Genomic DNA, 16504 nt, shown 5'->3' with positions numbered 1-16504 from the left:
GGTCCTTGTTATCCCTCCAAAGTACAGTAAAGCATTTGTAAAACATTTATGGCTCTGAAAATGTTATGTTCCAGATGTCTCTGTATCTTCTTTGTCCATGTTGCCATGGATTATCAGCTTCCCAGTTGTTAGGTATCAGCTTTGTGAGGAGCACAAACTAGAGAGAAGTGCAGTGTGAATGAGCGCTTGCCACTAGTAGCCCCATGCTTTGTCAAGAAGAGCTGCAAACCTCCGGATGATGCTTGACTGTGTGCTGTTCATGCATTGTTGCATTATAGTTGTGCTTCACTCTGATTTTGAAGATTTTTTACATTGTTTCCAAACGATTAATGCCATCATCCATTTGTAGCTTTTTCTGCAAAAAGAAGTCCCAAAGCAACAAATAGCATTTCGCAGTATTGCTGTGTAAGAGATTACAGTATATGTTTATATATTCGTCTGCTTTTAGCCCTCTTTACAGATGCTTCTATTGCACAATGATGGTCCTCCTGTTTCTAATAGTGGGAAGTTCATAAGTCCTTGTCCTCATTTGTGCTTGATTTAAGGGCAACAGAAGTGCAGAAAATGGTCAGTGTGAGACTTTTCTGGGCTTAAATTTGTCAACTGCCAAATACCCCTTCCTTTGTCCATTATTTGAGATGCCACCAAGAGAACACAGGAAGGGTGAAGAAGATGTGGCCTCTGAATTATTGTTGGACAGTGGTTCCCATCAGCTACAGCAAACACAATAAGTTATCAGAAAGATTCAAACTTGCTATCCAGTAGTACCTGGAGGACTATATGTATTCTGTCCATGGGATAAAAAATGACAAGGCCATTTTGTATCCCAGAGACCTTTGGGTAGTGTGGGCGGCATATAAATTATATAAAATAAATAAATAAATAAATAAATAAATAAATTTGAATTATGAAAATCAAAGGAATAATGTCACAGAGGTGTTTGGGTTTGAAGCATTCTTCAGGGCTTTATACCAATACATAAGGCTGTTTTCTTCATGATCACACAGCTAGAATTAAATACATTAAATACTATAGTATTAACTGATGTTTTACTGTCACTTGGATGTTTCCAAACATATCCTTTCAAAATAGGGACCATATTTCCTCTTACAAGTGTAGTTACGAGAAATGTAGTAGTTCACGCCACAGAAAATGTTTAATGGTTATTAATATTTAGGGGAAAAAAATGAATTGTAGAAAATACTTCCTAAATGAATATTTGGTTATTTTAAGATCATGAGCACATATCTCTGTTACTTTATGGTATGGAAACTGTCAGCAAGAATTACAAGTCAGTGACTTAATTACCATTTTTGCCGGATGGTGAGTGTGAAAATAGCAGGGTGTCATTGAAGAGTTTGACTAACTGTTACAGCTGATGAGATAAAATTACTTTGTAGCTCTTTAACAATTTTTAAAAAGTGTCACTTCCGTTGATTTCTTTTTAATACTGCTGTGCACTGACTGGAGGGATGATCTTAATTGCAGGTTAAAACTGTTGAGAAATAACAGTTCTTTCTCACTCTCTCTTTTTAAAGGGTATTATTTCATGATATAATAACTAAATATTTGAAAAAGAAAAATGGGAGCTTAAAATTATTTCTAAGAATTTAGAATATCTAGTGTGACATTAAAATCTGTTAAGCAGAATAACTTTATGATTCCATATTGTAACTGACTTCACAGGCATACTGTGCAGCTGGTCAAAAGAGAAATCATGCAATCAATGGCTCAATCGAGTTGTGGAATCCTCGTTGCCATGCTCGAATGTCTGTCATATTTACACAGTTATAACTGTTGTACTGCACCTAGACACCAGAGGGTGATGTGGGTGTGACAAACCCAGACCTACTGGGATCTGTCACACAGTTACACTAAGCTGCCACCAACCATTCCCTATAAGAAGTCACACAGACCAGGGATGGATTTTTAAACAATAAAAGAATAAGGTTTATTTAAATACACACACAGGGATAATAAAATAATCAGGTGAATAGGATAAAGTAACGTGGCTTATTCTCACTCATACAAGCATACAGTTTGGTTCACACAGAACCCTTAACTTGAAGCACAGACCCTGAACCTATCAGTTCTGGCTAACCAACAGACACCTGAACCTATCAGGTTGGTACTCTGACACACAGAAGTACCCTGTCTGACACACAGACTCCCACACCAGCTTCTTCTTCCCAGCTGCTGCTTCGTCACATCCCAGCGTCTCTCACAGTGTGTCCCCCTCACCACACAGGCATCACATATTTATACAGTACAGCCCCTCCTCCTGATGTCCCGCCTTCCACTCCCCATAGGATGGAACTTTCCCTCCAAACCCATGACAGACAGGTAACATCAGTGCTGTATGTAACACCTCCCCTCTTTATAAGTTGTTTTGTAGGGGGAAAGCTAACGTGCTTTTCACCAAAAAACAACCTGGATAAAATACACAACAACAGTTATACATACCATATTATAATTACTTATACTTACATTCTAAGTTAAACCATAGCCATTTAGGCATTTAACCATTTATCATATACATTACATCAATTTACCTTTATTCATACAAACCAATTCAAAAACAGGTACATTTTACTTTTTGTCATCATTATATACACATAGTCCATGTTTCTTTCGCCGTCTTCAATCTTCAGGTCTTCTTGATAAGGCGTCAGCAACACAGTTCACTGACCCTCTGACCACCTTCACTTCAAAGTCATAGTCCTGTAGGTTTAAAGCCCACCTCATAAGTTTGCTATTGTGGGTTTTCATTGTCTTTAACCATTGCAATGGTGAATGGTCAGTACACAGAATAAAATGTCTTCCCCAGATATAAGGCTTGGCCTTCTGGATCGCGTAGACTATGGCCAAACACTCCTTCTCCACGGTTGCCAAATGTCTCTCACCTTTTTGAAGTTTCCTACTCAGGTAGGACACTGGATGCTGGTCACCATTTTCATCCTCCTGGCACAGAACTGCTCCTACCCCGCTGTTAGACGCATCGGTGTAGATGATGAACTCCCGGTCGAAGTCTGGAGCACGCAGCACAGGATAGTTGATTAACGCCTCCTTCAACCTCTGGAACGCCGCCTCACAGTCGCTGGTCCACGGGATGCGGTCATCAGCCTTCTTCCTCGTCAGATCGGTCAGCGGAGCCGCAATCTCGCTAAACCTCGGGATGAACTTTCTGTAGTAGCCCACCAACCCAAGAAATGATTTGACTTTTTTCTTGGTGTTGGGTCTAGGCCAATCACGAACAGCTTCTATTTTGGCCTCCAGGGGTTTTATCACTCCTCCCCCTACCATGTGACCCAAGTATTTTATTTCTGGGCTACCCAGCTGACACTTGCTGGCCTTTACTGTTAGCCCTGCTGCACTTAACCTCTGCAGCACTAACTCCAGGTGTAACAGGTGATCTTCCCAGGTATTACTGAAGATCCCTATGTCGTCAATGTAGGCCACTGTAAAGTCACTGAGCCCTGCCAAGGTCTGGTCCATCAGCCTTTGGAATGTGGCTGGTGCATTTCTGAGACCAAAGCTCAGGACTCGAAACTCATAGAGACCAAAAGGGCTGCAAAAGGCAGTCTTTTCTTGATCCCTGGGATCAATTCTTAATTGCCAATATCCCTTTACCAGGTCCAATGATGAGATGAACCGACAACCCCCTATGGTTTCAATCAGGTTATCTAGCCTGGGCATTGGGTAGGCATCAGGAGTGGTTACACGGTTTAATTTCCTGTAATCAACACAAAACCTAATGCTCCCATCAGGCTTGTCCACAAGGACTATCGGAGAGGACCAAGGACTAGAAGAGGGGACGATTATGTTCTCCCTCAGCATCTCGTCCAGCTCCTTCCGCACCTTGTCCCTATAGGGTCCCGTTACTCGGTATGGGGATACTGCCTGCGGGGGTGCATCCCCTGTGTGGATCCGATGCATCACTCCCTTCACTATCCCCGGCTTGTTGGAAAACACCTGTTGATATTTACTAAGCAGCATTTTTAGTTCTTGCTGCTGGTCTTGGGTGAGTGCAGGACTGATCTTTACCTCCTCTGGGTTGTATTTTACTTCCCCTCTACCCTCCCAGAAGGGTAATTCCGCTTCCTCACTCTCAGCTGCTTTTATAGCAAATAGAACCCTCTGTTCCCCTCTGTAGTAGGGTTTTAGGGCATTCACATGAACCACCCTCCTTGCTTGGTTCTCCTCCTGCTCTATTAGGTAGTTCAGGTCTGACATCTTGGAAATGACCCTATATGGTCCTGCCCATTTGAGCTGCAGTTTATTCTCTCTGCAGGGCCTAAGCCAAAGTACTTCCTCCCCTGGGTCAAAGTGCCTCTCTCTAGCTTTGTGGTCATACCATGTTTTCTGTCTGACCTTCTGAGCTTGCAGGTTTTCTGCTGCCAGCTCTAGATTTCTCCTTAGGTCATTCATCAAGGTGTCTATGTAAGTCACAACGTCTTGTGGGTCATCCTGGGTGATCTGCTCCCAATTTTGCTTGATCAAATCAAGGGGCCCTTTCACCCTTAAGTGTGCAGCAAACATGTCAGAGTGACCCCTTTGTAAGATCATGGGGCGATACTTTTCAGGTACCACCAGCTGACTTCTGATCCCATCTCCCCCTTTTGAGATATTCCTCAGGGTTTCTCTATATAAAATCCCCTTTTTCTCTATAAATCTCACTGGGGTTTCAGGTGTTAGCTGGGCGTCAGTCACCTGTTCAAAACACTTTTGGAGAGTGGCGTCTGCCTTTTGCTCCTGTCCAAATCTGCTGTCTGTGGTTAAGGTTTCCACCACAGCTTCTGAACTCCCCTCTGCTTCCGTCTCTGGCTCATCATTACCCCCCTGAACTGTCCCTGTGGTGGCTTGTGAGTGTGTAATCACTAGCACCCGTTTCACATGTTCAGCCAGGTCATTTCCCACGAGCACGGCTGCTGGCAGAGTCGATGAAATTGCTAGCCGCCAAACGCCCCTCCAGCCTTGAAAGTTGACAGGTACCTCTGCTACTGGCAGAGAGATTACCTGCCCCTCAATCCCTGCCACCTTCATGCTCTCATTTGGGATTATATACTCCCTAGGAATAATATCTGGATGGCACAGGGTTTCCTGGGAACAAGTGTCCCGCAGCCCCCTATACTGACGGTCAAGTATTCCTACGTCCACCCCTGCTGTCTCAAACAACTGAGAATCTGTTTTTACCAGCAAGCAGCGTTTTACCTCCACAAGAGGACCATTTTCCTCAGCCTGATCAGCAGAGGTAGCTGTTCCAGACTGAGTAGCCATGGCAACAGGCTCCCTCAGTGACACTGAGCCTTGCTCTTTCTGGACACAGAACACAGCTTTTGGCTTGGTCCCACTAGAATCCTGAGGCACCATTCCTTTTAGCTGCTTTAATTTCTCACACTCTGAGATTAGATGACCCTTTCCCTGACAGAAATAACATTTTCTGGTGTATTTTGATTCTCTCTCATCTTGTTTTGGTTTTCCCTCCAAAATCTGAGGTCTTAGTTTCATGTCTGAGGGCTTCCCTTCACCATGGGCCCCTCCCCCTTGCTGGCTTTTCCCTGGTCCCTGAGAGTACTTGCTGTAGGTTTCTCTGGGTTTACCTACAGATTTCCCCTCACCCAAGGGCTTTCTTATTTGGGAAATAAAATCTGCGATCTCTGCGGCTGCTGCCACAGATTTCGGTTTCCTTTCCCTCACCTGGAATTTCAATTCCCCCTGCAGGACTGAATAGAACTGTTCCAGTGCTATCAAGTCTTTAAGCTGCTCATAGGTCTCTATTCCTTCCTGCGATAGCCATTTCTCAAGCAGCCTCACCAATTGGGCCCCCACTTGGGTAAAAGTCTGTTCTGGTTTTTTTGTGAGGGACCTGAATCTTTGTCTCAGCTGCTCTGCATTTATCCCATGTCTGGCAAACACCAGTTTTTTAAACTCTGCAAAATCTTTCATCAGTTCCTCAGGCATCTCGGCATAAACCTCAGCCAGGCTACCACTGATTAAAGACCGCATGATGGTCATCTTCTCAGTTTCCCTCACTGAGAAGTCCACAAACGCTCTTTCCACTAGGGAAAAGAACACCTCAGGACAATCTCCCTTGTGGTACACAGGGAATTTCTTCAGGTCAGCTTTAGACAATTGGCCTCCCTCAGAATCCCTATTGTTATTATTGTTCTGGTTCATCAGTTCCAATTTTCTTAATTCAAACGCCATCCTTTCTTTTTCCAGAGCAATTTTCTCTCTCTCTCTCTCTAGTTCAAATTGCCGTTGTTTCTCCCTTTCCCTTTCCTCCATTTTTTCTCTCTCTAACCTTTCCTCCACTTCAAATTGCCTCATCCTCAGTTCATGCTGTTGGACTATGAGCAATTTTCTGAGTTCTGGGTTCTGCTCTCCAGTGCTGTCACCTTGCACTGAGCCAAATTCATCCTCAGAACCTTGGTCAATCTGGGGGTCTTTCACTTCACTCATTTCGGCCATCTGGCTTCGAGTCAAGGGCATAATCCCCCCTCAGAACAGGCTGCTTTAAAAAGTCAAGCCTCAAAATAAAACGACCACTTTTTTCCTTCTTGCCTCAGAACCAGCTCTCCCTAGAGATTGCTGCTGTTCTTCAGCACTAACTTGCAACAGTATCGAGTCAGAGCCTACCCCCCTCTGCTGGGCCTCTCAGCTGGCAAGCTAGCTCACTGTTACTACGCAGTTTTGCCTCAGCTTTTTCCCGCCAAAACTAGGCTGCCTCAGAGCACCTTAATCTAAGTCTCCCCAGTTGGCACGTTCTTCCACTAGTGCACCCCCCCGTGAGGTACACCTAGAAGATTACCTACGCGCCTCAGACTGTCCCTGACTAGACCCCCCTTGCTCTGGGCACACTTGCCAAGGCTTTGCTGGACCACTGGACAACTGGACCAGTCGTATCCCACACGCTGGACACCAATCAATGTGACAAACCCAGACCTACTGGGATCTGTCACACAGTTACACTAAGCTGCCACCAACCATTCCCTATAAGAAGTCACACAGACCAGGGATGGATTTTTAAACAATAAAAGAATAAGGTTTATTTAAATACACACACAGGGATAATAAAATAATCAGGTGAATAGGATAAAGTAACGTGGCTTATTCTCACTCATACAAGCATACAGTTTGGTTCACACAGAACCCTTAACTTGAAGCACAGACCCTGAACCTATCAGTTCTGGCTAACCAACAGACACCTGAACCTATCAGGTTGGTACTCTGACACACAGAAGTACCCTGTCTGACACACAGACTCCCACACCAGCTTCTTCTTCCCAGCTGCTGCTTCGTCACATCCCAGCGTCTCTCACAGTGTGTCCCCCTCACCACACAGGCATCACATATTTATACAGTACAGCCCCTCCTCCTGATGTCCCGCCTTCCACTCCCCATAGGATGGAACTTTCCCTCCAAACCCATGACAGACAGGTAACATCAGTGCTGTATGTAACAGTGGGATCACCAGAGGGTGGTGTGCTGCTGTGGCGCAGAACCGAAAGTGGCGGTGGAAGGGGGAATCCCGGGCAGCCGCCTTCTCAGGTTTGGGGAGGGGAGTAGGGATCCGGCGACTTATGTCTCGCGTGCCCACAGAAAGGGCTCTGTGTGCCAGCTGTGGCAAGCGTGCCGTAGGTTTGCCATCGCTGTCTTAGTTGCATCCTGACTGAATTATTGTAATGCACTCCAAGCAGGGCTTGCCTATCCATTTCTGGGCAGAATTCAAAGTGTTAATTCCAACCTGTAAAGCCTTAATAGCTTTGGCTGAAGATATTTCCAGGACCGAATCTCCCTCCATCGTATGAATGAGTTTAGGTGTATCAGGAGAGGCCTTCCTCTTGGTCCCACCATGTTTTCCTCCCTCTTTCCCCCGTCTTTTCTTCTGTCTGCTCTGGGTTTATATGATTAGTCAGTGTCATCTGTTTTTAGGGTTATTGTTGCTGTTTTTAACGTTTGTACCTTTATTTTTGTTTTCTGTTATATGTATTGAAACTGCCCAGAGTGGTGCCTCGACACTAATGGGAGTGGAATACAAATTGAACGAACGAACAAACAAATTCGCAGGCGTATCTGATGGGGACACAGGAGAGGGCCTCCTATGGCTGCTCCCAGTCTCTGAAATTCCCTCCCCCAGGAGGCCAGGCTGGCCCCATCTGTCCTGCAAGCAGGCAAAGACCTTTTTCTTCAGACAAGCTTTCTCTGAGTGACCAGTTGCCTGAGTGGGGTTTTAAAATAGATTGCTATACCTTATCACATTGGATGGGTTTTAGTGTTGCTTATGTTTTTTAGTATTCTTTTCATTATATTTATTTATTTATTTATTTATTTATTTATTTATTTATTTATTTATTTATTTATTTATTCCATTTATACCCCGCCTATCTAGTCATTGCGACCACTCTAGGCGGCTTTTACTATTACTATTACCTTTTACTATTGTATACTCACTGTTGCTGTCTTAAATACTGCATTTTAATTGTTGTAAGCCACCTTAGGTACTTGTTAAGGAAAAAGGTGAAATAAAAATATTTTAAATAAATATAGTCCAAAGCACCCTAATTACTAGAAAACTATGAAAGGAGCAAACATTTTGCTTCCTCTTAAAATAGGGAGACAGTAGTTTTTCCTATGAGACGGTTGACAGATTTACAGGTTATCAGACATGCTAGTATTTGTCACATACAATGTCTAAGATATGCTAATTCAAGTATTTGAAGTGTCAAGATAAAAAGATACGAATTGCAATCAGATTTTTTGAGGGGGAAGGGAGGACATTAAGTTGAGTTACAAATATGCACTTTTTGATGTTTGCAGAATCTAACATTCAGTTCAAAATGTGGATGTATGAATAAAGTGACAGTGTGCAGTCACTAAGCAGTGGCCTGTCATTTTGAACAAACATCACAGGATAACATACAAAGCCAAGTTTCCTAAGATCAGTGCTGTCCTGGTGCATGCCAGTTGATTGTCCAGCAGTATCAACATTCAGGCATAGGATGATGGCATCCATGCCACTTGTATTTGAACAGGCCCAGCCTGGTTGCATTCTGCTTCAAATTGTGCGTTGCTACTGTTAGTTGTTATTCAGCTATTCATGGCTATCACTTCACTTCCCTGATCACACCTCCGTTCAGTGAAGTGATCATATGAAAACATTCATGTAAAAACAAACAGGCTTGTATGCAAAAGTGTTGTTGTTATTATGTGTCATCGAGGAAGCCACAGGCTTGAGTCTACAAGAGCTAGCTGAACAGGGCAGTTGGGGACAGGACATTTTGGAGATTGCTCATTCATAGGGTCACCCTAAGTTGGAGGTGTGCCATCAAGTTGCAATCAACTTAGAGTGACCCTAACAGCGCTTTGAAGGTAAGTGAGATATTTAAGGAGTGGCTTTACCATTTCTAGGGACGTGGTGGCGCTGTGGGTTAAACCGTAGAAGCCTCTGTGTTGCAAGGTGGGAAGACCAGCAGTCGTAAGATCGAATCCACACGATGGAGTGATCTCCCGTCGCTTGTCCCAGCTCGTGCCAACCTAATGGTTAGAAAGCATGTAAACATGCAAGTAGATAAATAGGTACCACCTCAATGGGAAGGTAATGGAGTTCTGTGTCAAGTCGCGCTGGCCATGTGACCACGGAAACTGTCTTAGGACAAACGCTGGCTATATGGCTTGGAAACAGGGATGAGCACCTTGCCCTAGAGTCAGACACGACCAGACTAAATGTTAAGGGGAATCTTTACTTTTACCTTTTACCAGTTCTGTGTCCCCAGTGAATTTCCATGCCTGAGCAGGGATTTGGAACCAGGCCTCCTAAGTCCTAGTCTGTCTCACTGTATCCGCTACACCACACTGGAAATGCTACAGAAAAGGTTCAGTGATATATTCTGCTGAATGAGCAAGGTAGCATAAATATGTGTTTCTTAAACAGAAGGAAATTGTTTTTATATACTGTACAATGTAAGTAGACAGGCTGTACTTGCTGCCATCCTGAACCTTCATCCATTGTGCTTCCTGGGCTTTGTATGCCTGGCTGTTTGGGGCTTCGATGTGATTTGCAGAATCCGAGGTACTTGGGACCAATAGCCTGCAGTCTTTGCCTGTCACTTAAATGAACCTTCTGAAGTAACTTGCACACCAAAGCAGAACAGAAACAGAGCGGAACTGAAAGCATACTGTTGGAACACGTAACCGTTATACTAGAATGTGGAAAGTTTATTTTTTAAACAAAGATTTAGCTGTGGCATCTGTAGCTAGAATAAAGCAGCTTTACGTCATATTGATATAGTGGGTGCTTTTTGTTCATTTTGAACAAAATGAACAAATATACTTTTTTTTTTCTCCTTGTAAGTAAACAGCTCTACACGCACTGAGATGTCTCTAAGATAGGAGACATGTAGTACATTATAGGACATAGTAGAATTAGTTAATTTCTGTTTCCACAGTATTCCATTATTAAAGCCAGTAAAAATGCTGAAGCATGTTTTTCTCTGTAAAACCTGAGATACTGGGATGGTATAGTGAGTAGTCCTTATTTCTTGTCTAATATCAGCTTTATACACCAGTTTCAGCACTTTTCATAAGCAATTCTGGGAATCCTCCTAGCCATACTCCTCTTGAGTAGTAACATGTCAAAGTAAAACCAAGCAGTAAAAGATCCTGTTGTGAATTCACACCGTTGTTTACACAGGTGACAATGAAATCAGTGAAATTCTCATTTAACAGAAGTGTCACTTATTTCAGTTTTATTTTAGTCAGACTCCATGTTTATGTTACATAAAATGTTTTTTTTTCCTATTGTCTTATCAGTGTATCTCACTAGTATAAATCTCAGAAAATTCTGCTGTGTTTGAACATGAATTGCCATGTTCTACAAAAATGGTTGTTGTGGGTTTTTCGGGCTTTTTGGCCGTGTTCTGAAGAGCCCGAAAAACCCACAACAACCATTAGATACCGGCTGTGAAAGCCTTTGCGAATACATTCTACAACAATCTTCCTTGAAAATATTTTGTTCTCTACTCTAATGGAATTAAGAGAATGTTGCAACCAGCTGAGACTATGGCTTCTTGGTGCTTCCCTCCCACCAGAATTTGATAGTTCTATGTACTGTATAAATTAGTTGGCTGGATAGCTCAGTGAGTTAGGTATCTGGCTGTGGAGCCAGAGGTTGGGAGTTCAGTTCCTCCCTGTACCATCCCAGAAGAGTCAGCCTGTGCAGTTTTGGGCAAACTGCACAGTCCCCAAACCTGCCCCCAGAAGAAGTGAACAGTAAACTATTTCTGAGTACTCGCTACCTATGAAATCCTGAAAGGGGTTGCCATGAATCAGATTTGACTTGACAGTGCCCAATTATTTACAGTATTATGCATAAATTGACTGCATTTCTTTTCCAAGTGGAAATTGCTTTGATTCAATGTGTCTGCTCTGTAAATGAAAATCAGTTGGGGAACAAATTAACATACGTATGTAATAGTTTGTTCTGAACAGTTATAATCAGGGGAAGTGTTTTTACTTGCAATAGGTATTCTTTGGGGATACAAAGTAAAACTAATATTTATCTTTTTTGTACTGTTTTCATGAACTTAAATTTGACTCATTTTATTTTGCCTTGAAGAAACAGATGGTATGAGAATTGTTTACTTATGTGTATCTCTTAATTGGGCTTGCATGCAGAAAATACTGTCTCCAGAAGAATAACCTTTAAGAAATGTCAGTTTCAATTGCCAAAAGGAATTTGTTGCTATAAAGGAGGTTAAGAAAAGGATAGTTTTTGTAGTCGTATATGGTTTTTCAAAGCATTTAAAATTAGTTTTAAACTAACATAGTAATAATATCTCATGTTTGATGGAGGAAGAAATCCGTGACTGTTAGGACTACTTAAATTCTAATCTTTAATGTTACTTATTAGCACAGTTTCATAATTGTTTTATGTTTCTGTTTTTAGGGTGCTTTGTGGGATGAAGTTGAAGGGAGTGAAGAATTACAAATTAATAAGTGTAAACTTGTATTACTATTTATGGCTCGTTGATAAATTGTTTTATTTATTTAGTTAGTTTATTTTTTGCATTTCTCTTAGCAGAGGGGCCCAGGATAGCTTACAATGGATTTTTTTTAAAAAAGTATTAAAACAATTAAAAATATCATAAATTGCAATAACACACAAAATTAAACAAATTATGCATTTAAAAGTATGGAATAAAAGCCCTTTAAACAATTTAAATAATTTTTTAAGGATCCAGCTCGTATACTAAAAACTCCGTCAACAGCAGCAATTTACTTCATTAAAAGCCTGCCTAAGAGAAAGATCTTTGCCTGCTAAGACAGCAAAAAGAGGGCCGGCAGCATTGGAGCAGCCACAGAAGAAACCTTCTCTTGCATCTGTACCAAGTGAGTCTGTGAGGCTGGTGGGGCAGAAGGAACAGGGAATATCAGTTCTCCCTCCCTGTCTCCGGTTTATTTATTGGTTAAACTGACCAGAAATCATTAATGTAGATGCTGGGAAAAGTAACTGTATAATAATGTTAATGCCAGTGGTAGCTGGATAAATTGTATGTCACTGGTATATTTCATATTTGGCAACGGGGGCCCATTTCTTCTTTTTTGAAATGGGTGAAAATGAAGGTGGAATTTAGTTTTACGTGATCCCTGCTATGAAACCCTGCCATCTGAGGGTATTGTGTGGGACTGATAGTTCCAGTGTATTTCAGTGGAACAGTGAAAGATACAACCAAGAGCAACACGGCATTTTCCAACATTTGTTTGCTTTTATTCTGAGGCCAGATTCAAGTACGCCTTACTTTAAAGTAGTCTAGAGTAGAAGTTGTTTTTCTGTGTAAGGAGAGAATTATGCAGCTTGTGCTACAAATAAAATAACCTACTACAGAATGATTAGAACAGTTTTCGTGAAACTGTACCGCCATCGTGTGGTAAATGCCAAGACTCTGTTTTTCCTTAAAATCTTCTACAGGCTGAGATGGTATGTGTATGGAGAAGGAACATGCACTTGCTCATTTGTCATCTTTGATATTTGGAATTCTTACCATATGTCGCTTTGGGTCAAGAGTAGCTAAACGTGTAACGGAAACAATCACATACTCTCTCTGTTTACCCTTTCCTTCAGTTCCTCCTTGTCGTCTTGTGTTTTTGTCTATGTCACATTGCAGACTGTAAGTGCTGGCTTTGACCTGTAAGGCCCCAAAAGAGTAGGGGCCCGTCCTCTCCTGCTTCCTAAGGTGCTGTGCAAGTTGATAATGTTATATACATTTGCTAATATTAAATTAATAACAATGAAGACTGAGACTGTACTGTAGATAAAAATGTTCACTAAAATTAGAAAATTAAGTGCTGAAAGTTGGTATAAAATTGTACATGGTACCGCATTACTGTTTGGAAGATCTGAGATGGTAAACTGCATGGACAGAAATTAGGAGCTTTCAAATGTGCTCTCTTTAAATGTGAAAACCATGGAATTTTGAAACTAATTTGTATGAACGAAGAGCCGAGTGGATGATGTTACTTCCTGGTAATTGGTTCTCATGTACATGCTCAATCCAGAGAAAGCCCTTCCCTACTGGCAACAGGAAACAGGCATGTGTCAGCAAAGAGGTATAATGACTCAGAGAGAGGTTAGAGTCAACCTGTTTCCTCTCGTATATTCAGTTGTGTGTGCATGCGTATGTGTGTTCTTGCTGTTTGTGGCTCACGGAAGGAAAGGATATTTCAGAAAGGAATAGGGGAAATAAATTTATATTCTTTCCTAACATCCCCACCCACCCCAAACTATGCTATGTATCATTACAGGGCTCAGATAGACACTGACTGACTGAAATCCAATAGTACGTTGCAGCTAGAGTAGGCACGTTTTATCTGTACAGACAACATAGGTATACAGGTAGCTCACCAGATCCCCCTCACTGAATGGGCTTAGTCTGGTTGCAGTTTACTACGGGATTTCATCCACTGCCTGTCAGTTCTGGATTTGAACACCTTTTTCTAATATGCGGGTAGATATTTCTAGGAAATGGGAAAGGAAGAAAATGACCTTGTCATTAAGCATAGATGTGTTTGTTTGTTTGTTTGTTTGTTTGTTTGTTTGTTTGTTTGTTTGTTTGTTTGTTTGTTTGTTTGTTTGTTTGACTTCTGTATTGCCCATCTGGCTGCAAGGCCACTCTGGGTGGTTTACAACACAATAAAATGATGAGTCTTTTTAAAAAGTTCTTAACTGCACAACGTGATTTCCTTGATCCCAGTTGAGCGTTACCTTTACATATATTAAACAGGGTGATTTGTTCTTCTGCCTCGTTGTCTCTTGCCCCAACTGCTGCTCAAGGATTTCTGTATTGTTTAATTTCTGGATGCTATCAATGGAGGATTTTTTAATTTGTTTGATTATTTTAGGATTGAGGGTTTGGGTTTTTTAAAAAATGATTTGCATATTTCCTTTTACTATAGCAACAAATACATTTCCTACAGCGTACCTGCTAAGTCACCTGTGGGTGGGTGGGGGGAGCCCTACATATGTATAAATAGCTGTAAGTTTCTGCAAATGTGTTTTTCTTCTCTCCATTTTGTCTTATTTGCCTGATGTACATAAGAATGTCCTATATGTTAGTAAGATGAAAATGTGGATTGTTTAATGGACAGTCTGATAGGTACACTTTTTCATTCCACAAGTCTGATTACTTGGTGTCTGACCTTTTCATCTATATTTCCTTTCTGATCTGTGACTAAAATTACAATTTGTTGGAATACATTGATTACAAAATTGGTTATCGTTTACAACATTTTAACACTTGTTTTCATGTCAAAAAGGTGTTTAAAACACACAAAACCAAGGAAACAGGACACAAAACTTTAAACAAATCCTCCTCATATGTGCTCCATTAAGTCTTAAAGCTAGAAACTGCTATAGGAGTTATAATTAAATGTATTTCTTGCACGTGATATGTCAGAATTATATCTTTAGAAGACAGATTTGGTTCTAATTTTTCTTTGTAGAAATGGATAAAGAAATTCACTGTTTATATAACAGTATCATTTATAGTGTGGTATTTCTTTGATTTTATTTAATATTTCTATGCTTATTGTTTTTAGTGTTTAAATATTGTATTTTAATGATGTAAGCTGTCGGGTCCTTTTTAAGGAGAAAGGCAGAATAGATAGACAGATAAATAATATTAACATGTGGAATTCTGTATTTTTATATATTTCTCTTTTTTTCTCAAGACCAGTATAAAGGAGGGTTTACTCTTGAAGCAAACCAGTTCTTTCCAGAGGTGGAAGAAGCGTTACTTTAAACTTCGGGGCCGTACACTTTACTATGCCAAGGATTCAAAGGTAAAACTGCATCCTGCTAGCAATTAACTTTCTTTATATGGATGGAGGGGATACTTTTAGGTGATTTTATTTTATTTATTTTTATTTTATTTATTTGATTTGTATCCCGCCCATCTGGTCTATGCGACCACTCTGATTGTGATAGAAGTTTAAAAACAGTATTAAAATCACTGAGTTTATAGCTTTTTTTGGACATCAAAATTGTATTTTCTCTGTAGTTTTCTTTTTTAGTTCTTAAGAGACTTCGAAGAAGCAAATGAATAATAGGTGAGGGCTCCCCACTTGCATCCATCCCAAACTGACCTTGGTTAAAAGTGCCATGATCTAAAAATAGATACTGCCAAAAGGTATACTTGGAATAGCCTAGCTATAGACAAAAGAAGCAAGGGTGAGTCACAAGGGAAGTCCTCAGCTGCTTCAACAGAAAGCATTCAGCAGTCAGTGGTGTACCAGTGGCTCCTTTGGTAACTGACTTTTTCTGTTTTTGCTAATCATAAGAAAATCAGTTATTTTAAAAACTTCCAGTTGATGAATGTGGGATATTGTGCTTCTGTACCCATGATTCAGAAATCCAGGAAATGGCCCAACATTGCTACATCATACCATCCCCATGTTGCCAGCAGGAAAAAAAGATGCCAAGCTTTACATAGCAAAGGGCAGCCTGTTGTGTTTTAGTGAGAACTGGTGAACTGATGAAAAAAGGAGTTAGCTTCTGAGATTTTCCCTTGCATGGTGTCTCTTTGTGAATGGTAGGGGTGCTGGGGGACTTCTGGTTCAACACCTTGACCATTAGCCTGTGGAGTAATTTTACTTTTCCTATTTTGCTTGTGTTGTTGTAACTTGTAAATGGCATTAAAGGTTTCAGAACAGAACAGAACAGAGTCTCCCAGGGTTCCATGATTCCCCAGACTATTTCACATGTGCGTTAAAAAACTGAAAGAAGCTGTTCAGAATTTTGTGGTCTGGTACCAGCAGTGTGCTGATAACACCCAACTCCATTTGGTTTTTAAGATCTTCCATTTAAATGTAATTTTGCCTTCAGGCTCCATTTCATCCAGAGTTAGCCTTTTTTAGAAACTGGAAGTGATGGGTCTGTCACTTCCTATTTCTGACTAGGGTGCATGTGTTGCATTTAAATGGCAAATAGTTCTCCCAAGATTTCTGG

The 16504-nt window shown here is 41.1% G+C and overlaps 1 protein-coding gene across 3 annotated transcripts in view; it reads left to right on the top strand.

Annotated features, from left to right (window-relative positions):
- The window catches only part of DGKH (diacylglycerol kinase eta), a 162022-nt gene that overhangs the window by 45770 nt on the left and 99748 nt on the right, over nt 1–16504 (top strand). For all 3 annotated transcript variants that reach the window (XM_020804270.3, XM_020804272.3, XM_078390713.1), the window contains exon 2: nt 15229–15339. In XM_020804270.3, coding sequence (XP_020659929.3) covers nt 15229–15339 — 111 coding nt within the window. The remainder of the gene's footprint in view (nt 1–15228; nt 15340–16504) is intronic.

The sequence above is a fragment of the Pogona vitticeps genome, chromosome 3 (genome assembly GCF_051106095.1).
Source record: "Pogona vitticeps strain Pit_001003342236 chromosome 3, PviZW2.1, whole genome shotgun sequence".
Lineage (NCBI taxonomy): Eukaryota > Metazoa > Chordata > Lepidosauria > Squamata > Agamidae > Pogona > Pogona vitticeps.
The sequence above is the reverse complement of the archived record's forward strand: the minus strand, read 5'-3'. Positions and strand labels throughout refer to the sequence as shown.